General features: G+C 60.6%; 1 protein-coding gene and 1 long non-coding RNA gene across 4 annotated transcripts in view; both read left to right on the top strand.

The window, feature by feature from the left end:
* Positions 1–1,071: 1,071 nt before the first annotated feature.
* LOC145539464 (uncharacterized) lies at positions 1,072–9,515 on the top strand. The gene is made up of 2 exons (XR_014077840.1): positions 1,072–1,160; positions 3,315–9,515. It is a non-coding gene; the product is annotated as an uncharacterized LOC145539464 (long non-coding RNA).
* An 8,068-nt stretch (positions 9,516–17,583) lies between these two features.
* The window catches only part of INPP5A (inositol polyphosphate-5-phosphatase A), a 158,784-nt gene continuing 153,432 nt past the window's right edge, over positions 17,584–22,935 (top strand). For all 3 annotated transcript variants that reach the window (XM_081572856.1, XM_081572858.1, XM_081572859.1), the window contains exon 1: positions 17,584–17,922. In XM_081572856.1, coding sequence (XP_081428982.1) covers positions 17,848–17,922 — 75 coding nt within the window. In that variant the 5' untranslated portion in view covers positions 17,584–17,847. The remainder of the gene's footprint in view (positions 17,923–22,935) is intronic.

The following is a 22,935-nucleotide window of genomic DNA, read 5'->3' as shown; positions in this document are numbered from 1 at the left end:
CAAGGAACTGCTGGGAAGTTTCAGAGTCAGGGCTTGTGAGAACTGCCCTTTCCGGCCAGAGGGCTCTGGGGTCTCGGTCCGGCTCTCCACGTCCACGCTCAGCCCCAGCTCCAAGCGGCCATGGGTTCAGGCCCCGCCCATCGCCGAGTCGCCTCACGCCCCTCTCCCCCCACTGCCGAGCCCCGTGTGCCCACAGAACTGCTGCTCCCGCCCCACACAGGCCCTGGCTTCAAGTGATCCTCCTCCTCCCCTCTCAGCCCAGGGTGCTGGGAGGCCCGGCCACTCGTGTACTGGCCGTGCAAACCTGCCGTGCGGGAAGTGCCAGTGAGGGGATGCCCCTCAGGCTGTTTCCCCTGGACCAGAAGATGCTGAAGAAATGGCAGTTCACTCCAAAGGACCAAAGCACCCACACACACAAGTGAGCACGTACACATGTGTACAGGAGCACACACACGTGTGTACAGTGTATATACACGAGTGAGCATGTACACGTGTGCACAGGAGCACATGCACGTGTGCACAGTATATATGCAAATGAGCACATACACATGTGCACAGTGCATATTCACACAAGTGAGCTCATGTGTACACAGTGTATATACACACGAGCGAACACATACACATGTGCACAGCATATACACGAGTGAGCTCACAGTATATACACACATGAGTGAGCATGTACACATGTGCACAGAAGCACATACATGAGTGAGCATGTACTCGTGTGCTCAGGAACACACACATATGTGCACAGTGCATATACACACAAGTGAGCATGTACACATGTGCACAGTGTGTATACCCGAGTGAGCAGGTACATGTGTGCATAGGAGCACAGGTGCACAGTATATATGCAAATGAGCACATACACGTGTGAACAGTGCATATACACACAAGTGAGCTAATGTGTACACAATGTATATACACATGAGTGAGCATGTATGCATGAGCACATGGGCACACACACATGTGCACAGGAGCACATGTGCCTACACATATGTGCGCTCCCAGAGCCCTCCCCCCATTCCACACACATGTCCCCCAGGAGGGGAGGGTATGCGCGTCCACACCAGCCAGGCGGTGCAGTGACGCGATGCGGGAACAGGAGGGCGGCTTCCTCGCTCCACAGGAGGGCGGCTTCCTCGCTCCACTCCGGCCAGGTGAGCTGCTCCAGAAACCCTTCCAGTAACGAACCGCCCACCTGCCAGTCGCACACAGGAAGTGGGCTGCCGGGGGCAGGACCAGCCTGGGACACTCGGGAGGCACCTCGGGCGCTCAATGCCAGGGAGAGGTCAGCAGAGGCCGTGGGACCAGGGCTGCCCTGGGGGCCGGGGAGGGGTGAGGGATGGGTGGCCCCCAGGACTCCTGGAGGCCTGCAGGGAGGGAGGACTCAGACCTGGCCCCCCTGGGGCTCCACGCAGCTCCGCAGGAGGTGAAGGTCAGGTCACGTTCTTTGCTGAGGCTGGAATTCTGACATCAGATTTTCCATGCTCTGCTTGGGGGAGGAGCTGGCAGTGCAAGGCAGGAACAGCGGGTAGGGCGGGGCGGGCAGGGACCCGGAGGCTGCCAGGCACCCACAACTCAAGGCCCGAGGGCTCCGCTGGCCCCAGCCTGACTGTGTCCGGGCCTGGGCTGCCCACGCTCAGCTGCCTGGTGCATACCGGCCATCGGCCAGCGTGCGACTTTCTCATCCCAGCGGGGGCCTTGCTGAGTCACACGGGGCTGCGTTAGGGACTCTAAAAATAGCCTGACTGCCAGGCCAGCGCAGGAGTTATTAATAGGCTGGGACAGAGCCCCTCCTCCTGGGGGGCCTCCCTTCTAGGGGCCGGAAGAGCTGCGGCCTTGGCCAGGGAGGCCGAGCTGCTGGATGTCCCGCCCTGCACGCTCGAGCCCGTCCGCCCCTTCTGGGCCAGTGCTTGCAGCTCCTTCACCTGAACCCCCCCGACACCCTCCTCCCCCTAACCCTACAGCACGCCCTGAGGGTGCTCTCAAAGCTCAGAGTGCCCCAAGAGCCTGCAGACAGGGGAGCCCCTCGTTCAGATGATCGGGGATCTCGGAGAGAGCCCAGAGCTGAGGAGCTGCCCCAGCTGCGGCCACTCAGGGACGGGAGGGGTCCGGAAGTCCCAGGCCCCAGCTTGTTAGCACACCAGGCGGGGGGGTGGGTCCCGAACGGCCAGGCTGCCATTTGTTTCCACAGGAAAAGCAGCTGCCTGGCAGCACCTCTGGGGCCCCGAGCTGTTGCTGTGAGCCCGCGGACCTCGGGGTGGCCATGTCCACCAGCGCGGGAGCAGTGATCCCCCGAGGCGGTCTGCAGGCAGATCCCAGAGTAGAAGGCCGTACTCCAAGCCCCTCCCTGAAGCTCGTGGACTGAGCCCTGAGACAGGGGGCTGACCCAGGGGCAGGCTCGCCTGCCTGCCGGCCACGGATGGGCCAGAGGACCACCCCAGGGCTCAGGCCGCTCCTACCTCTACCCTCAGTCACCTGCCATCTGACCGGGCACTTTTGTAACTGGAGGCTTTGGCGACTGGGAAAATCCCAATGCAAACTCAGCCGCCGCACCACCAATCCTGGGACCCCTCTGAGGGGCGCCCACCCCGAGGGCTGGACTCTGGCCTCACCCCCAGCAGGCCTGCCCCGTCCCACCCACATGGCCATCTTGGGGGTCTAATGCTGCCTCCAAGCAGCGGTGCAGAAAAGCGCTTGTGCGCAGAGCGGACCCCTGGATGTGGCAGGGTGGAGTTGAGAGCCCGGGGCACAGACACGTGCTCCCTTTCCAGAGAGAAAAGGAGTGAGGTCCAAGGGGCTGGTGGGGGACCCAGGAATCTCGGGTTCAGGTGGGGCCTGCTGTGACTTACGGATGCTGACAAGGGGAGCCCCTCAGCGAGGCTGCTGGAGAGGGGCTCAGCCACCCCCAGGGAGGCAGCCTCCAGGGAGCACGGACAGCACTGCTCACGCCCGCGGAGTCATCCCCGAGGCCCAGGGCCACCCCGGGGCGAGACGCCGGAGGCTGAGGGCGAGGCGGGCCTCCATGCTGGGACCATCGTCTCCCCATTCCCGTGCTCACCCCAACCCGCAGCGGGGCCTCCCGTCAAGCCTGTGGGTCCTTCGACCTTTTAGAAGAAGCGTTTCCACGCTTGCCTCCCAGACCTTCTGGCAAACACGAGGCTTTTCCTCCTGAAAAAGTAATTTACGGCCTGAAAGGGGGTGGAGCCGCCCCTGGCCCGTCCGCCTCCTGCCGTCCCCGTGCTGGGCCGTGAGCAGTGCTCTCAGGGGGTGGCTGTCGAGCCCCCACAGCCAGCCCCCTTCCTTGGCAGGGACCCCCTGGTGTGCAGCCACTGTTGTGCCGGCAAAGATCAATGTCTGTGTCATGCCTGGGCTCGTGAGGTGGCAGATCAGAGCAGCTGGGACGAGAAGAGGTCCGTCCAGGGGCCCAGGGCCACCCAGGGCGAGGGGCACCCACCTGTGAACGGCTGACGTCCCCCCAACCCCGCCATCTCAGAGTATCGCCAACTGCAGTGCATCTTCCCAGAAGTGGAGGGGAGACAGCGGCCCTGCCCTTGGCTTCCAGCAGGTGCCAGACACGGCTACCTTCCCACGTGTCCGGCTCCACCCAGCGCCCCGTGTCCTCCCAGCTCTCAGCCTGGACGGGGACCTGCGGCAGCAGAGACCCTACAGGAGGGGGACCCTCCCACGGACACCGCCCTGCGTGAGCGGTGCAGCGTCAGGACCTGCAAAGCCAACGCCCCAGGCGGCAGTGCCCGTGGTGCGGGAGCTTGCATCAGGACGCAGACCTGCCCACGTCCGCCCTTCCAGGACCACCGGCAGCTCCCAGGAAGGAGCCGGGTGGGTTCTGAGCCTGGGGTGGAGGAGGGGTGGGCAGCCGGGGCAAGGAGGCATCATGCCCACCTGCCCACAAGCCTTGAGGAAAGATTGAACATCCACATCCACCTTTTCGCTCAGAGTAAGCGCTGCCCTTGGAGGGGAGACTTCAGGGGAAGAGAGGCCTCATAAGGGGGCAGGTGGGACACCCCCTGCCAAGGTCAAGGTCTTGACCCAGCAAAGGGAGGCCATGGAGAGGAAAAAGAACAGGCCGGGGCCAGGGCCACCTGCCTGCGGGAGCTGGGAGCCCAGGGGGGCTGAGGGCCTTCCAGGCAGTGCTGACACCCAGCACACGCCAACAGCAGGATCGTCCACGCACGCAGACTGTTGCTCCGCCACCACCTGCCGCCACGCGGCCAGCCCTGAGGTCCACTGGCCCTGCCTCGCCGGCCAGTCGTGGAGAGAGGAGAGCTGAGTGCAAGGGCTGGGCCTCCTCCCGGAGGAGGAGGAGGGCGGGTGGCGGGTGGGGGTGAGCTGCGGGGGAGGGTCTTCGCCTGCTGACCTGGAGAGCAGGGGCCGTGTGAACACAGGCTTTTCCCCTCCCAGCGCTGGATTCTGCTTGCAGACGGGACTCCGGGAGGGCTGCTTTCTCTCCACTTCCATCCGGGCCCTCCTCTTCCTGCTCCCTCTCACCACCCCTTCCCCTCTCCTCCCCCTTCCAGAGTGTGGGAACCCCCCCACCGCTAGGCCTCGAGGAGGCCAGACAGAGCCCAGAGGCCTGGAGGAGGGCCGTGGGCATGAGAGGCTGAGACCCGGGAGACCCCGGGGCGTGGGGGACCATGGGGAAGCCCGGGAGGACCCGGACCAGGACAGGAGGCCGCCCACTGAGAGGAGTGCCCTGCATCCCTCCCCAGGAGAGGGCCTGGAGCAGGGGGTGGCCAGGCCCCGGGGCTCGAGCTGGGGTGGGGCGGGGAGCCACTTAGCAAAGAGCTGCTGCCCCTGGGGAGGAGAGAGGCCAGCAGTCAGGCCCCATGTGGGGGTGGGGAGTCCAGTGCCTGGGGCCGGAGACCCCTGGCCTGGGAGAGAGTGACCACCTGGGGTGGGGGTCCCACCGGCCCTGAGCCCCTGGGTGAGCACAGCTGAGTAGGAACCAGAGATGGGACCCTCGGCACCGAACTAGCCCTGGACGCAGGAGAAGGGTGGTCTTGAGAACTGCAGTTCCTAAGGCCTCGCCTCCCAAGCCCCATGGTCTGAGTCGAGGTGTCCAGCCCCAAACACTCTGGACAAAACGTGGCCAGTGGGGACCCTGTAGGGGTGGGGTGGGGGACACACAGAGGGAGCGGGTGGCCCAGGATGCAGGGACCTGGCGAGGGAAGAAGGCAGGAAGGGTTTCCAGACCCCACTGGGGGCCGCGGCTGCAGCCCTAGGAAAGCCCTAGGACTGCAGCTGCAGGCCTGGGGAAGATGGAGCCACAGGGGCACCGCCTGGCCTGCCTGCAGAGGGTCGGGGCAGGACTGTGCTCTCTTTCCTGTGTCCCGGGAGGTGGGGGGGCCCCCTGGCCACACCTGCCCTGGCCTCTGTCCAGAGTCCCCGCCGATGAGCCGCTGTCCCTCGGTGCTGACCGGCCTGCCAAGCCGGGCTGCCCGCCGGCGTCGGGCCGCACCACACACGGAGCGGGGCTGCCGCAGAGCCTGGACCTGGGCCGCTCGGCCGCTGGACGGCCCTGGGCTCCGCCGCCCCAGGAAATGGACGTGTTCCTAAAACCGCTCACGTTGCAGCTGCTTTTACTTTCAGGCCTGTGCTTAAAATAGCCTGGATCGGGCGCCTTTTCGAGGTGAAAAGCCGTCCGCTGTGCAGGCAGAGGGCAGCCGCGGGGAGGCCTTCTCCTTCTCCTGTGACTTGCAGCCGTAACGCTTCCAAAAGTGGGTCTGGTTGGCAGGTCGCTTTCTTTGATGTGAACACAGGGCCGCGCGGGGCAGGGGATGGGGTGGAGGGTGCTTCTCCCACACACTCTTCCAGCTCGTACAGGAGATGGACCCCAACACTCAGCTTGGCGCCCAGGCCGGGGGCTGACCAGTCCCTCACCTGCCATTGCATCCTTGCGGTGGTTGGGGCTTCTCCGCCTTTTGCCAAGGTCACTCGGGGGCTGAGGAAGACACCCGGAGGCCTGTACCCTCCTGGCCTGACCAGGACCATGTCTCTGTGGGGATGTCCCAGGGGCCACCAAGCTACACCTCCTCTTTTGGGGAGGGCTCAGGTCTTCCCGTCGACCCTGGAGAAGCAGGCTGCCCACAGGACACCGCTGGGCTCCCCCATCCTGGGGCTCACCTTCCTGCACCCTGGGCTCCAAGGGGAGCCCAGCAGAGCACCCTGGTACCCCTCAGGCTACACCCAACCTGGGCAGCCCAGAAGGCTCTGCAGGGGCAGCGGCCGGTGAACTGGCCCCCTAGGGGCAATGTGAGGCCCAGCCCCAGCTCTGCTGGGTGCCAAGGAGACTCCCCAGGCTTGGAGCTGAGGGTCGCCCCAGGCCCAGTGTAAATAAAGCAGGTGCACCGCCCGGCAGGGCACCGTGGGGCGCCTGTGAGAGTGGGTTCAGGGTAAACCAGAGTCTCTGTGCCACCCACCACACAGGCTGAGAATCTCTGCAGGGTGCCTGAATGTCCACCCGGGGGGGCCCCCCTCCCGGCTGGAGGCAGGAGTCTCTGCGGCCCCTCCCCGCCCGTCCACTTCCCTTTCCTTCCTGCCCTCCCCGTGGCCCTGCACTGGCTGCACCCGGGTCTTTCCAGGCCGTCTCCGAGCCTTGTCCCTGCGGCTTGGCTGGTGGTGCTGGCAGCTGCAGACCCCGCAGGGCCTGCCCGCTGTCTCCCCTTGCTCTGCCCGTGGGCCAGCCCCCTGCCCTGGCGAACCCCGCTGCCTAGGGCCCCCTCTGGCAGGCAGAGAGCCCAGCCTGCCGGGAAGGAGGAGATGCGGTGTGGACCGGGGCCATGGGGGGTCCTTTCTGCCCATCTTGGGGGCCAGGCGCCGCTGAGCAGAGCCCCAAGAGCCATGATGTCAGAGGATCGCTGGGAGCCCACGGAGATAACAGCACCCCCGGAACCCGGGTCACAGCGATGGAGGACCTTGAGGGTCCCCCGCGGGGTGGCCTGGTCTCAGGCACATTGCTGCCGGGTGAGCTGGGACCTTGAGGGCAGGTGCCGAGCTCCGGGCCTGGGCGTGCCCCATGGCAGGTGCAGTTGGCCTCCTGGTCGAGGGGTCTGTAGGGAAGTAAAGCATGGAAACTGGTTCTGGGAGTTTAACCTGTTGTCACGTGCAAGGGAATGTGAGTCCGCCCGAGGGGGCAAGCCAGCCCAGCGTGAGAGCCCATCCCTCCAGAGCCGCTGACCGCGGACCCCCTGGGGACTGGAGGGCCCCCAGCAAGCGAGGCCTGGCCACTGAGCCAGAGGATGAGAGGAGCAAACCTGGGCTGTGGGTGCCCCAGTCTGCTCAAACTTAGGGGCCAGAGAGAGCTTATGCAGGACCTTGGGGCGGGAGGGGACGCTCAGTCCCCATCTTCCCTCTCTGCTCCGGCTCAGAGGCTCAGAGGCTGAACTGAGGCCTGCCTGCGGACCTCTGCCTGGGTCCAGCCCGCGGGCCACCCTGGGAGACAACAACAGGGCACTTCTCTCTGCCCACCTTTCTCTCCCTGAGCTGCGAGGCCACCGCCCTGCAGGTGGTCCCTGGGCTCTGCCTGGTCACCTCCTCCTCTCTCCGTACAGGACCGGTCACCTTCTGTGCCCAGGCCTGTGGACTTCCTGGGGGACCTGAGCTGAGACCCCAGCTACACGTCCTGTGCATTGGCACAAACACGGCTCATCCTGTGAGCAGTTCTCCTCCCATGACTCTGATCCTATTCTCATGAAGGTTTCATCTCTGGTCGTATGAATATTTCATTCCAAGCTTAGTTAACATCGCCCTTTGCTTCCGGACAGAAGGAATTGCATGGCTCCTCGACTGGCACCACTGCCCAGCCCTTCTGCCCCTGCTTTTGGTCGCCAGGGGAACTTCACAGTCATACTGTCACTCAGGCCAGTGGCTGGGGGCCTTGTTCCTGTGCCCCTGACATGCATGAAGGGCCCCGACGTGTTGAGGGTCACCCCTGAGACACTGCCCGGGGAGTGGTCCTCCGAGGGGGTTGGGACGAGGCTGACCGTGGAGGGCACCTTGCTGGACGGGGCCTCCTGGTCCGGGTGCTGACGTGCCAGAGCTGCTGGTGGGTGGCCGGGGCTCCAGCCCCGCTCAGTGACGTCTGCAGCCCATCAGTCTGTCTCTGCCTCTGAGACCCTCACTGTCCCGGGCTCTGTCGGCCTGTCCGTCTGTCTGGTCCTGCCTTCCTCCCTGTCATGGGGAAGTTTGCAGAAGTGGCTCTGGTCCATCTCGTCCTCCCGTCTGGGGACGTGGAGCCCCTGGACCCTGCATGCCCATGAGAGGACAAGTCCAGTCATTGGCACCACCGGAACAGGAGAGGGGTCCCCCAGAGGAGGGACCTGGCAGAGCCTGCATCCTGCCAGCCTCAAGGGGACGCGTGGAGGGAGCGGGACTCTGTCCTGCAGACCAAGAGCAGGCAGGGCGCCTGGGGAACCGTGGAGGGTGTCCTACCCTGAGTCATGCCCCGTGGAAGCCACGCTGTTCAGAAATCAGCCAGGAAGGGTAGGGGGCTTCCCAGGCCCACGGGGAGGAGCTGGGAGGAGCCCGTGGCCTCTGAGGGGTGAAGGACAGAGGGGTCCAGAGGCTGCTTCCCTGTCCTTCCCTCCCCAGGCCGGGCCCCGTGGGCGCCCACGAGGCCAGGGTGACCTCTCTCTCAGCGCCCTCAGGAGCTAGGAATCGGCCGCGCTCTGCGCCTCAAAGGAGGAACCGGGTCTGAAAGTCCTGCCAGCGACACACAGTGGTGCCCAGTACCAGGACCCAGATTCTCTAAACCGCGTGTGTGTTAGCGCGGCGGGCCTCACTCTCCGCAAGGTCAGACTCAGCCCTGGGAAGCAGCCCGAATGATCAGAAGCCCGCCTCCCCACAGTCTGGGTCCTCTCTGGGTGCAGCCTGCCGTCCCCTGAGCCCTGGGTGTGACCCGCTCCCCTAGGCCTCCCAGCAGCAGCCCTGGTCCCGGTGCCCGGGGTCTCCCCCCACACATGGTGGGCACCGCTGCCCCAGAGCCACAAGGGGTCAGGCGGGGTCCTCTGTTTCCCCAGAGTCTCAGGGGCGCCTGTGTTTCCTGGACCTTGGCTGGAAAAGGCGGAATAAGCTGCGTTTAAGCAGGCTTTCAGTTTTGAATGAGTCTTGTAACTAGCGTGACTGTGCCACAAGCTGGCCCTGGACTCGCTGTCAAGGCTGGAGGGTGAGGGGGCTTGGGGTAGGCATACCCTCTGCACTTGGCCAAGTTTGGGGCAGTTTCCCCTGCCGGCCTCAGAGGTCACCCGCGGAAGGCGGCTACCGAGCTGGGCACAGGCCAGCCAGGCCTCAGGCCGGACCCGCCCCACCCTGCTCCCCTCCCCTGCGGCCCCCGCCGGCCCAGCGGGCAGGCCAGCAAGGTCTTTCTTCTGAAAGAATTGCTCGGAATGGTTTATTACTCAAGGAAGGACATTCAACACGTTATGGTAGGACACGTGGTAAAGGAAATATTTCACTGGGCTCATTTCAAAAAATAAACAGTTTAATTGAATCTATTTATGGTTTGAAGAACTGTCTGTCATGTATTTTCCATCCTTGGGGGATATCTTAATTTAGCTTTAAATAGTATTAATGCTATCATTTCAAACCTGTTCTTGTGATTGCCTGCCTGAAAAATCCAAGAGAATGCCTAATAAATAATTAAAGAGAGAAAACCAGAAGATACTTTAAAAATTTTAAATATATATTTAGACTAGTTAACATTTCTATTTACAAACCACACCAGTTTGACTATGTGATTGAGGCTGTCGCACTCCTAATGACAATGCACAGGATTAAAGTACCCAGGAATAAATTTAAGAAGTATGCATGGTGTTAAAATTTAAAAAAGGGAGTTATATCAAAGGATATACACGAATCCTTGCATTAATAGAAAAGCTTGTTTTTTTTTTTTAAATAAATTTATTTATTTTAGTTGGGGGCTAATTACTTTACAATATTGTAGTAGTTTTTTATATTGACATATTTTAACTTTATAATTAAGAAGATAATAAAAACTTCTTACCAAATAAGGCAATACATTGTATAATATCAGAATACTCTTAATATTACTAATGATATATTTGTTTAATAGAGGAACCAAGAAGACATAAATACATATAACAGGAAAATGAAACATTTGATCTTTACTGATTTTTCTTCTTAGACTTGAGTTTTCCTAAGAAATGAACAAATGGTCATGCAATGATCCAGGAGGTATGCCTGCCTTAATTATACCAATATCCAGACAACCCTGTTATTAGGCGTGAAGCTGTTTCAATATTACCAGCTATAAATAAGTAGATATTTTAAACGAAAGAAGACTTGAAAACACACTGCCTTTGTAACAGAGGTGAGGCCAGTGGCCGGGGTCGCCCTCACAGGACCACTTGTACTGGAGGACAGTGCAGTGACCCTCAGCCTCGGGGAGGGAGGGTCTGAGGCGACTGAACTGGCCTGAACGTGCGGAAAACTCTTTCAGGGGTCGTGGGGACCAACTCTTTTTCTTTTTTTCCCTTCTTTCCTCCCTTCCTCCCTTCCTTTTTTTAACTCAGAAAAGCTAGCTCTAAAGTGCAGCCCCGTGATGCTGGCCTGCCTGGAGGGCTGGTGGAGGGGCTGCCCTGTGCTTCCTACCGTTTTCCTTAAAAACACAGCCAATGGCACAGGAGGTGATTAAGGAGGATCCGCCAAGCAAAGATGTAGTGGGTTGGCAAAAACAAATCACTGAGAAGCTCCTTTTAATAGAAACATGTAACCTATGTAAGTAGTGAGGTTTGACGATGACCAGGCCACTACTCAAAATGATGGCAACATTGAATAGGACGGTATCTTCTCATGAACCCAGTCCCACCCAGCGGGTCCTTTACTCCTGTGTTTGCCTGCTTATTCACCGTCTGTTCACTTCCACGGGCTTCCCTGGTGGTTCAGCTGGTAGAGAACCCACCTGCCAATGCAGGAGACGTGAATTTGATCCCTTGGTTGGGAAGATGCCCTGGAAAAGGAAATGGCCCCCCACTCCAGTCTTCCTACTGGGGGGAGTCCATGGACAGGGGAGCCTGGCGGGGTGTGGTCCATGAGCTTGCACAGAGTCAGACACGACTGAGCGACTAACGGCAGCTTTCACTTCCACATGGGGCCCCGTTTCCACATTGACGAGTAAAACCAACAGGACCCTCTTTATACAAAGCTCAGAAAAAAAGGGAGAAGGAAAAAAAGGAAAGAAAAGAAGAGGCGTGTGCTCACAGACTGCTGTTGATTAAGGGCTCAGATACTTGTGGAGGGTTTTTTCTTATAAAGTTAGGGTATTTTTGAAGGGAAAATGGAGATGAATCTTCATAAAGCTGATTTCATAAATACAAAGTTGCAAAACAGAAATTACAGTTGGGCTGAGATCCTTAAAAAGCCACGGCTGTGAATGGCCCTTTTGAGCAGTACTGATTATCAGAGGAGCCTGCGAGTCTTCAAAGCCTGGTCAGCGGGAGAAGGAACAGCCTCTCTCTTTACCCTCAAAAGGAGCTGACGCGCCAGGAGCTTTGACAACTTTAAAAGAGCGTTGCCAACCCTGACACAGATTTTCCTCGTACAATGTTCCACACTTCGTTTTAGTTATCATTCAGGATTCAACGATTCTGGAACCAACTTGTCCTTTTGACTCCAAAGGGTTAATTAACCCTGGCTGGTGGTCCCTCGGCCTGGGCAGTGCTACCCCGGGAGCCCACCTGATGGATGTGAGCACTTGCCTGCCGGAATCACAGAAACGCCAACATTTCTGTCTGCATAATTTTATGTAAATAACTTGGCCCTTTAGCAATCTGTTTCTGCCAAGGAGGTGGAGTTTAACCACCCTCCCCAGACAGCAGGCCTCACTGAGACTCTGCCTTGAGGAACCACGGTGCACTCTGATTCCCCCTAAAGTCAAGTGCCAGGCTCACCCTTAGGTCAGGCTGCAAGGGGAAGGTCAGGATGGGTCAGCGTTTGAGGGTGAGTGGACAAAGGGTCCAGACTGCGAGGCCCAGGCCGGCAGGTTGCCCCAAACCTTACAAGTTTGGGAACGGTGATGGCACTATTAATTTTACGGAGCAGACGAGAACAAACCAAACGGAGGAGCTGTCAAGGGCCTCTGAAGTCAGGACAGGCGTCCCGGAGTCCTCCCAGCCCTGTATGGGTGCGTCCTGAGACGCGGGAGCCCGGGCTAGTGGTCCCCTCCCTCGGAGGTTCCGTTTCTACAGCGGAGCTGGGCTGTTGACACCGCTCTGTGCCCCAGGCCGGCCTCTCAGCCAGGCAACCCCCCTCCGGGTGTCTGCAGCGCTGATCTGATCAGACGCCCCGGGAGGCGAGGCTGGGGGTGGGGCGGGTGGACGGAGAGCAGCCTCTTGCAGTGCATTTTCTAAGGATGAAAGTGCAGGTCTGAACCGGTCTGTCTTCCCAGGCGCTGTCACAGTGCAAGCTCCATATCTCTCGCCCGAAACCCTTGGGACCAGATGGAATTTAGGTGCAGATTTGAGAAAGGTTTCGATTTCTGCATACCGCACATGCCGCGCAGCACGGAGAGCAGGGGTCGGGGCCCCGCGTCCACACGGGAGACACACGGAGGGATTCTCGGGCTGGGAAGACTCCAGCTTGCTGTCCTTTCCAGGTTATGCCAATAAACAAATTATAAAGAACGCCCCAGTTTTAGAGGATTTGGGTTTATGTTATCTTGTGTTAAGAAATTGCAGATGGGACTTGCCTGGAGGTTAGGAATCCACCTGCTGATGCAGGGGACACGGGTTTGACCCCTGGTCTGAGAAGATTCTACCTGCCGAGGTGCAACGGAGCCCGTCTGCCTAGAGCCAACCCTGCGGCAAGAGGGGCCCCGCTCGCCACAGCTAGAGAAAGCCTGCCTGCATCACGAAGACCCAGGGAAGCCCGAAGTCAGGAAATTAATAAAATAAAAAATAAAGTAGTGAAAATCTCTAAAAAAGAAAGTGTAGATGTGCACAATCTTAATGGTTAGTCTACTTTCCTTTCCAAATGGTTCAGATTCGCCTTATTGAGGTTTTCGTACAGTGAAATGCTCGCATGTTCAGTGAACAGTTCTGTGAGTTTCAACAAACGTATACAGCGCCTATCACCACCACCACAACCAACACCAGGGATGTTTCCTTCTCCCAACAAGCTCCCTCCTCTGCCCCTGGCACGCAACCCTCTCCCACCCTGGGCCCCGTGGCCACTGGTCCCCTCTGTCACCGTGGACGGAGGTGCCCTTTTCAGAAGTCACAGAAGGAGTGATGCCGTGTGGTACTGCGGCACCAGGATTCTGACCCCACCCATTCTCGATGGACGTTGGAGCATTAAAGGGGTGCCTCTCTCCATTTTATTAACATTGTTTCTCAAAGAACACAGTTTTAAAATTTTGATAAAATGCATTTTTTTCTTTTTCTCTTTCGTTTACAAGCAGCATGTTTGGTGTCCTCTCTAAGAAAGCCTCTGCAGCTCCAAGTCCCAGAAATACCCTCAAGTGTTCCTAGAAACTTGATCCTAGAAACTTTAGCTGTTATGCTGGGTCTATAATCCATTTCGAGGTTACCTTTGATACCATGTGCATCAAGGTTTATTTTGCTTCATATGGATGTCCAACGGATCCCAGAACCATCAGTTGAAAAGACAATCAATCCCCATTGATTTGGCTCCTTTGTCTAAATTGATGACCACACAGATATGGATCCTCTGTTCTGCCCTAAGCTGATCTACGTGTCTGTCCTTCTGCCGACAGAACTGTCTTTGTTCTGTAGCTTCATGGTCAGGCTTGAATCAGGCAATGTGAGGACCCCAGCTTTGCTCTTTTTCACAACTCTCCTATCTAGTCTATGTATTTTACCTTTCCATATGTATTTTAGAATCAACCTGTTAATATCTAAAGAAAATCAAACAAAAAAAAGCTTTCTGAGTTTAGAGTGCGGTTGCATGAATCCGTGCATCAGTTGAAGAAAACTGACATTTTCACATCTCAGAATTTTTCAACCCACGAATATGGTGTATCTCCCCATTTACTTACATGTTTTTAAATTTTTTTTTTTTTTGATGTGGATCATTTTTAGAGCCTTTGTTGAATGTATTACAATGTTGCTTCTGTTTCATGTTTTGGTTTTTTGGTTGCAAGGCGTGTGGGATCTTAGGTCCCCAAGGAGCGATCAAACCCTCACCCCCTGCGTTGGAAAGCCGAGTTTTAACCGCTGGACCACTGGGCCGTCCTCAGATCTTTACCTTTAATTCTCCGTGTTCTGTAGGTTTCTTGTACACCTTTTGTTACATTTATTCCTACACATTTTAACTTTCTCACTATTATAAATGGAAATGATTTTAATTTTATTCTCCCAATGTTCATTTCTGATATATAGCTATACAACTGATTTTTGAATATTGACTTGAATTCCATGAACTTGTTAAATTCACTTTTTCAGTGGCATGTTTTGTAGATTGTTGAGGGTTTTCTATGTAGATGATCAAAGGCAGAAAGCAAAGGCAGGCGGGCCAGTCCTCTCCTGAAATTTTGCAGGACTTCTTCCTTCTCCTCCTCCTCCTTCTTCTTATTATTGCAAAGGTAACAAACATGGAATAATGTTCAAAAGGCAAAGAAGGGCATCAGGGAAAAACGATTTCATGAACGTGGCTTCTAACACAGGTGGTCAGCATTAAGTTTCACTCTGAAGGTTGGGGAGCCCTGGCCCTGGGTGCGGAGATGGTTCTTGCATGTCATCGACTCACGCGATACATGTTTCCGGAGTGTTTCTCTGTGACAGGCTGTGCCCACGTGGTGCGGGAGGGGAGGCAGTCGACAGGCTGAGGAGACCCGAGAGTCTGGTTTCCATGGTGAGGTGGGTGATGTGACGTGGATGTGTGGGGTGCCGTGGCAGGGGTCAGTGGGGTGCGGCGGCAGGGGTCAGTGGGGTGCGGTGGCAGGGGTCAGTGGGGCGCCGTGGCAGGGGTCAGCGGGGTGCGGCGGCAGGGGTCAGAGGGGTCTGATGGAACCCGGGGTGCTGAGAAGCCTGACGAGCCAGAAGCTGGTCGAGTCCCCCCGGGGCACATGGCCTGGACCCTGCCGTGGCCGTGGGTCCAAGACAGTGGGAATCAGGAGACAGTGGGGATCAGGAGACAGTGGGAATCAGGAGTCTGTGGCCACGGGCTGGATCTGAGATGGCCCTGTTCAGTGAGGCACCCGGGCGCACGGCTGAATTAGGAGACTGTGATCACAGTGAGGCTCCCCAGTGGGCTGTGGGCACAGAGAAGTGTGCTCCGAGGGCCTGGGAGGGCACAGCCCACTGGCTCTGGGGAGAGACGGCCCGACTCTAAGGACTGGGTCTGCAGCAAAGGGAGCGGACAGAGGGAGGGAAACGGTGGCTTCAGAGCTGGCGGAACCACGTGGACGGGGTGGCCAGAGTGGGGAGGAACAGGTCCCGGAGGCCTGCCCAGCCAGTGGGAACACCTCTGACTACAAATCCTCCCCTGCTGAAGGGTCAGGGCATCCCTGGGCAAGAGGACCTGCTGATGGCTTGGAGTGGGAGGGGAAGGGGTGCCATCTTGGAGTGATGGGGGCACAAGCTGAGGTCGGAGGACATCCCTGGGGTCGGCGTGATTCTGGCTTGGGGGCACGGGGTTAGAGTCTCTCTAGCTTTCCCTGACCCAGGCACAGTCTCAGAGAGAATGCGTGTGTGCGCGGGTGTGCACGTGTGCAGTGGGGTTTGTTCCTGGACCGCAGTGAACTGGGGCAGGAGGGGGAAAACAGCTGAGGTAGGGGGGCGATGCCACTGCCCAGGAAACAGGCTCTGGGCGGCAGCGAGGCCTCCGCACCAGCTTCTGTGAGGGTGCCCTCGGCTCTGGCTGCTCCTGTCAAAAAGTAAGAGAGAGACGCCGCGTCAGTAAGCTCATGCTGCCCAGCCCGAACACCGCAGCCCGGGCAGCCTAAGCGACAGTGGTTTTTCTTCCAGTTCTGTTTCTGGTTTGTGGACGGCCACCAGCAGGCTGTGTTCCCATGACCTCTTCTCTTCTGTCCAAACTGGGAGCTGGTGGGGGGAAGCGAGTGTCCTGGGTCTCTTCTTATAGAAGTAAGGCTGTTGAGAAATAGTCCCACCCTCATCACCGCCTGTAACCTTAATTAACCTCCGGAGGCACGTCACACAGGCGGCCACACTGGGAGTTGGCCTCGCCTGGGCAATCTGGGGACATGTTTGGTCCACAGCCAGCTGCCATAGGGACTGGACGGGCTTTATGCGGGCAGGAGGGGGTGCCTTCCCCGTAGGGCCACGCCCGGCCCGAGGGGCAGTGCGCCAGCTCCCGTGTCCCCTGGACAATCTCCCTGGACACTGTCCCCTGGACACTGTCCCCCTGGACACTGTCCACCCTGGACACGCCCCCTGGACACTGTCCTCTTGGACACGCCCCCTGGACACTGTCCCCCCTGGACATGCCCCCTGGACACTGTCCCCACTGGACACTGTCCCCCTGGACACGCCCCTGGACACTGTCCCTCCTGGACACGCCCCCTGGACACTGTCCCCCTGGACACGCCCCATGGACACTGTCCTCCTGGACACGCCCCCTGGACACTGTCCCCCCTGGACATGCCCCCGGGACACTGTCCCCACTGGACACTGTCCCCCTGGACACGCCCCTGGACACTGTCCCCCTGAACAGTGTCTCCCTGGACACTGTCCCCCCTGGACAGTGTCGCCTGGACACGCCCCCTGGACACTGTTCGTCTGGACACGCCCCCGGACCCCAGCGCCGCGGGGAGGCGGCTGCGAGGGCAGGCGCCTTCAGAGCCCCGGGAACCACGCGGGACCCGCATCGGCCACGCGGACGACGCCCAACGCCAGCTTCAGCGCGGCTCCCTGTCGTCTCTTCCCGCGTCCAGTCTCCTCCGCCGACCACCGGGCGCGCGGCGTGCGCTGGGGGACACACCGGCCCGGCACGCCGGCGGCCCTCAACCCGCGGCCCGGCGGCCTGGCCTCGCCGCCCTCCTCTGTGCGGGTCCGGCGCAGTTCGCACGGGGCCACGCGCTCCCGCCGCAAGCCTCGCCTGAGGGCCAGGGGGTCGCGCCGGGCAGCAGCCAGTAGCAGCGCGCGGCCCCTTTAAGACGCGCCCTGTGGGAGCAGGGCCGTGACGTCATGGGGTGCGGGAGGAGTCTGTGCGCAGCCGCGGCGCGGGGGAAGGCGGGACGGCCGCTGACTGACAGGAGCGCGGCAGAGGCTAACGCCCGAGCGCCTCGCGCAGACCCCGCCCTTCAGGCCCCGCCCTGTTCCCAAGCCCCGCCCCTCCCACGGCTTCCCCGCCCTCCGCTCACTCCCCTCCCCTTCCCCGCCCCGCCCCGCCCTCATGCCCCTCCCCTCCCAGTCCTCGCCCCTCCCCTCCCCAGTGCCCGCACCACCCCTCGCAGGCCCCGCCCCGCCCCTCGTACTCCTGTTACACCTCTCGCAGGCCCCGCCCCGCGCTCGCCCCGCCCCGCGCTCGCCCCGCCCCGCGCTCGCCCCGCCCCGCGCTCGCCCCGCCCCGCGCTCGCCCCGCCCCGCGCTCGCCCCGCCCCCGGCCCGGGAGGGCCTCGCCTCTGCTCTCGGCGGCGGCGGCGCTGCGGGAGCTCCGGCGGCCGCGATTCTAATGGCTGCGTCCGGGCCGCGGTGATCGCGGGCGGAGAGCGACGGGCGCGGGGCCGCGGAGATCGAGAGCGAGCGCGGCCGGACCCTGGCCCGGCCCGGCCCGACCGGCCGAGCCCGCGATGCGCCCCGGGGCCGGCCCTCAGCGCAGCTGACGCCGCGGCGCGCGGAGACCCCGGCCGGCCGGCTCCGGAGAGCGGCTGTCCCGGCCCAGGCCGCGATGGCGGGCAAGGCGGCCGCCTCGGGCACAGCGGTGCTGCTGGTCACGGCCAACGTGGGCTCGCTCTTCGACGACGTAAGTGTGGCGCCGGACCTGGGACCCCGGACCCCCGGACTGCGGACCCTGAGCCCCGGGATCCGGATCTCGGTCCTGAAGCCCGAAGTCCCAGGACCCAGACCCCGAGTCCTGAGCCCCGGGACCCAGGCACCCGGGCCGGATCCCGGGCACCCAGGCACAGACTTGAGCGCTGGACCCGGGAGCTCAGCCCTGTCCCTGGAATCCTGGTCTCCAGGTCCAGCCTTCAAACTCCGTGGGTTGAACCCAGAGACCAGTCCCTGAACCCAAGTCCCTAAATCCTAGTCCTGATCCCTGTCCAGGGTCCCCAAATCCTGACCCCAGAACCCCAGTTCGAGGGCCCCACACCCTGGTACCCAGTGTTGACCCAGGAAGCTTGACCCTGAACTCTGGTTCCCAGACCCCAGCCCGTGTCTCCTGGGCCCAACCCCTGACTTCTGGCCGCTTTCTCCCAACCCTGCAGTCCACGGCCCTGGCCTCTGCCGGTCCGCCTGTCTCGTGCCCCCTGTGGCTGCCCCCATGTGTGGGTGCCCTCATTTTACCTTCTAACTTAGTATCTCTCTAGTTCTCCAACAAGGGGCTTCTGTTGAAAGCCTGGAGGACTTTATGTTTCTTGCCTGTTAAAGAGAAAGATGCGAGAAGCTTTTCAAGGCCAGAAAAAGGATGCTGACTGTCCAAGGCCTTTACCTTCTGGGGCCTCCCACCCGGCACCCGAGGCCACTGGGAGAAGAGTCAGCCAAGGCCTGGTGCTCCCCCGGCTCCGGAGGCAGGCCCAGGCTGACCTAGTTCGTGTTGCAGCCGCGGTGCCACCCCGCTGTTGGTACTTACACTGCCAACCCAAATAAAGCAGAATGCGGCTCCAAGTGGCATGCTTGTTTAAGAAAAGAGGGTGATGGCCCAGATGGAGGCCCAGGCAGCCCCGCACTACACCCCCCCACCCCCCTCCAAGGTGAGCGGTGGGGCGGTCCCTTGACCAAGCAGACCACGGAGCCAACATGCCTTCCACCCCTGCCTTCCTTTGCTGGCTGGCAGTGAGCAGCGGTGAGGTGTTTCTTAGGCTAAGTTCACGCACAGGCGAGGAGTGCTTTTATTCATCAAAGGTAGGCGCTGTTTTTGTGTTTTTCTTGTTTTAGCTTCCAGGAGCGCTGTTTTATTCTTCCCTGCTGGAGGTGAGCTGCTCACTCTGGCACGGACAGGACAGCTTCATCTAGTTTCACGTTTGATCATTTTCTACAAAAGTGCCTGGTCTGGGAGTGTGTCTGTATATTTAGCATTCTATTCTTGGCTTTCCAGTAACATCCACTCTAACATGGTTTTACTCAGATGATTCAGATCCGTTAGCTGTGGCTTCAGAGCCTCAGAAATGTCAGGAAAATTAAGCACGGTGGGGCATTTCAGTCTCAAAGGGAAGAGAATTTTGCTGTGCAGACATTCTTCCCAGTAATTGTTTGATTCCGAGTTCTAGCGTTTTTGTAGTGTTTCAGCTGGAGCAAACATGCTTCCCTCCGTGGACGTTAAAGTGGATCACCTGGCTCGCTTTTGGTTGGCGCCAGACTCTCTCCGTTCTTCTGAAAGGCTGTGTGGAGTGCTGCATCTCATTTGTATCAGGAAGGAACCTTTGTTTTGCTAAGCTGTGCACAGGTTATTTCTGCTCGGTGGCTTTTGACTCAAGGGCCAGGAGAGACGTATCTGTCCTCACCCACATCTTTCTTAACGTGCGCAGCTTGGCTGGGGACCGTCCCTCCTCAGGGGCCTGGAGAAGCAGGGGTGGGCGTGGACCGGTCCCCTGGCGCCTGGCCGGGGAAAGCAGCGATGCCTGAGTAAAGGGCGCTTTGACTCTTGGGTTCGCAGGAGGCCTCTGGAGGGCTGCTCCGTGACTCTGTCGTGTGTGGCGTGCGCCCTGGGCACTGACCCTGTTCAGACGGCGGCCGGGCCCCGGCAGAGATCGTCCTTGCCGTTTCATCGTCTGGAAATCAAGCTCCGCTGTGTGGCCAGGCTGCGCGGTGGGCGACATCGGCCCCTTCCTGGGGGGTGCGGGTGGGTGCGGGGGGCCCTGCTGGGGTGGGCACGTTCTCCTTTCGTGCTCAAGTGACAGGTGATTGTGTTTGCTTGTGCAGCCCTGTGGGCGCCCCTGGCCACCCCTCCCCATCCAGAAGTGACCCTGTGGAGCGCTGGATGTGGACTTCCACGTGGCTTGGCCCTAACACCCTGCGACCCGCAGAGCGTCCTGTCTGTGGTCGGCTGTGTCTGCGTCTGCCCCCTGGGCTCCGTCGGGTCTGGGATGGCACAGCACCTTGTCCCTGACAGGGCCCTCAGGTTGCTGCCCACCATGCGGTGCTCTACACCAGGGGTGGGCCGAGTCCACGGTCCAGTGGTTCGCACACTTTTCCCACTGAATTATGGAGCGCCTGGAGAGCGCTTGGTCAGGCTGTTCATAACCTCCAGTCCCTACTGGTCCGTCCAGAGAGACTGAGGACAGCGGAACCAGGCCGTTGCAGGTGCTCTTAGGAGGAAGATGTCATCGCCTGTCACAGCCCTGGCAGGCCCTGCCGGTTGTGCAGGAGATGGTGGGACGGAGCGTGAGCCCTCCTGTTGTCCTGCTGTGGACACAACTGGGACCTGCCGCACCCCTGGCCCCCAGGGCCTCCGTCCTGGCCGAGGGTGAGCCTGCAGCGAGGGGCTGCCCCCCGGCTGGGGCCTGGCGTTGGCTGCGCTGCCCGCCTGTTCTGGGTGCCCCCAGGGAGCCTGGGGCTGGTCCGCAGTCCCGGTTGGACTCCTGCTGTCCCCGGCCACTTGCTGACAAGCGCTCCTCACCTGACTGCTTTGCCTGAGATGGCTGGCTGTTAGACAAGTGAGGTTTCCAGCTTTGGGTTCTTTACGTGGTGGGCCTATTTTTTTTTTTTGCTAGAAGTTAGCTGAGAAGGTGGATTCTTGCAGCTGTGGCTTCAGAGCTCGGTCCCACCCTTACATGGTAAGGCTGCTTCTTGGGAGGGAGACGGAGCCAAGCAGCGGGGCTCTGAGAGCGCGGCTCGCTCTTGGGTGTCTGCCTGGAGCGCGGTCCTGCCTTCCCGGCCGCATCAGCCCTGAGCCGCTTCCCGTTTCCCCCAGTCTTCTCAGGAGCAGCCCTCTCTGCGCCCCGACCTGGGGCTGCAGCGGGCTATGCGTCAGGGTCTCGGAGCCCCTGCGCTGGGCTGGGTGCCTCAGACACTTGTGCGTCTCCCTCCGGCATCCTCCGTTTGCCCTGTAGCCCCATTCCCATTCCGTCCTGAAAGCCCCCTGCCCTGGGTCCCCCTCCAGCTCTGTCTCCCCGTCCCCAGCCCTGTGTGCAGGGCCGGCCCCTCCAGCCCAGGGCGCGGGGGGGCCGTGGGGGCCTCGTGCGGGGCCGGCCTTGGTGGTCCTGGCCTGCTTGCTTGCTCTGACGGGGGGAGTCCCCCCACTTCTTCGCGGAGCTGCATTTTGCGATGGCTTCGCTAAGGCGTCGTTCACGCACACGGACGTCACTCCCGTGAGGTGTACAGCCCAGCCGTTTCTGGTGTCGCACAGCTGTGTGACTGTCCCTACAGTCAACGGAAGCTTGTTTTCTGGAAAGGACACTCTGTATGCCTTAGCTACCCTCTCCCCCTAATTCCCTCCGCCTCCCCAGAAACCCCCAGCCCCTGGCCACCGCCCGTCTGCCTCCTGTCTGTGCGTCTGCCTGTCCTAGCTGTTTCACGCGAGCTTGGAAAAGCAGCCGGCTTGGCGTTTTCAGAACTCAGCACGTTGGATGTCAGTGTGGCACTCGCTCTGGTGGCCGAGGACCCTTCTACTGCCTGGCTGTTGGTCCCCCGCCGGCGCTGGGCATCCGGGGGGCCTGCCCCGCTGGTCTCCTCCCGCCGGTGCTGGGCGTCCGGGGGGCCTGCCCCGCTGGTCTCCTCCCGCCGGTGCTGGGCGTCCGGGGGGCCTGCCCCGCTGGTCTCCTCCCGCCGGTGCTGGGCGTCCGGGGGGCCTGCCCCGCCGGTGCTGGGCGTCCGGGGGGCCTGCCCCGCTGGCCTGCCGTGCACATTCTGCTTCTCCTGGGCCCGTTCCTGGGAAGGGGGTCGGCTGGGCCTGCGGTGACTCGCGTTGAGCCTTTTGAGGATCTGCCGGCCGTTCTGCAGCGTCGCCCGCTCTGCGTCCCCACCAGCCGAGCTCGAGGGCTCCGATTTTTCCACATCCTCCAGCGCCCAGTGTTACCTGTCTTTTCTCAAAGTCTTGTGCTGGGCCTCACCCTCGCCTCCCAGTATTGCACGCCCGCCTCACGGGAGCTCATTTCTCTGGACTCTGGTCTTTAACAAGCTCTCTACATGGATGCCCAGGAGGCAGGAGGAGACCCCGACCCCAGGGAAGGGCCAGAGCATTCGGCCGGTGCTGAGGACCGGAGGCCAGATCTCATCAAGGATGGTGGTGTGTCTCAGTTTCAGAGGCGGTGGTTCCTGCACTGTCCCTTTAGCCCTGAGGCCCCCGAGGGCTGCGGCAGGGGGCGGGGTGAGGCGAGGCTGAGCACCGGGCCTCTCTGCAGACCTCTCCCAGCTCCCCAGCAGCGTGGGGACAGCCGTGGGGGAGAGACGGCCAGCGCGGAGGTGTCTCTGCATCCTTCTGGCTTCACTGCCTCTGACCTGGGACCTCCGCGTACCTCCGCTGTGGGAATTTGGTCTGTTTGCCCGAGTTTGGGTCTCTCTGTAGGCCGGGTCCCGCCCGGCTCCGGGGTGGTGGGGGTCAGCCTGGCGGGGTTTCGGGGTTGCTTCCCCAGGTCAGGAGGCCGCGCCCACACCCACACACCTCCTCGCGGCCGCAGCCACCACCGCGGTGCGCCCAGGGTCTGCAGCCCGTCGTTTGTCCGCCGGTGTCCCTGCCACCTGTCCTGCCGCCGACCCTGAGCTCAGCTGGTCACCGCTGCGCACGGTCAGCTGTGCCCTTTCCTGCTTTGTCAGCGCAGGAGACGCTGGGGAGGGAGGGCGGAGGCTGCTGTGGTGGAGACACTGCTCAGCTTTAACG

The sequence above is a fragment of the Giraffa tippelskirchi genome, chromosome 2 (assembly GCF_054371585.1).
Source record: "Giraffa tippelskirchi isolate mGirTip1 chromosome 2, T2T-mGirTip1v1.2.pri, whole genome shotgun sequence".
Lineage (NCBI taxonomy): Eukaryota > Metazoa > Chordata > Mammalia > Artiodactyla > Giraffidae > Giraffa > Giraffa tippelskirchi.
Note: the sequence above shows the minus strand (reverse complement) of the source record. Positions and strands in the feature narration are given on the sequence as shown.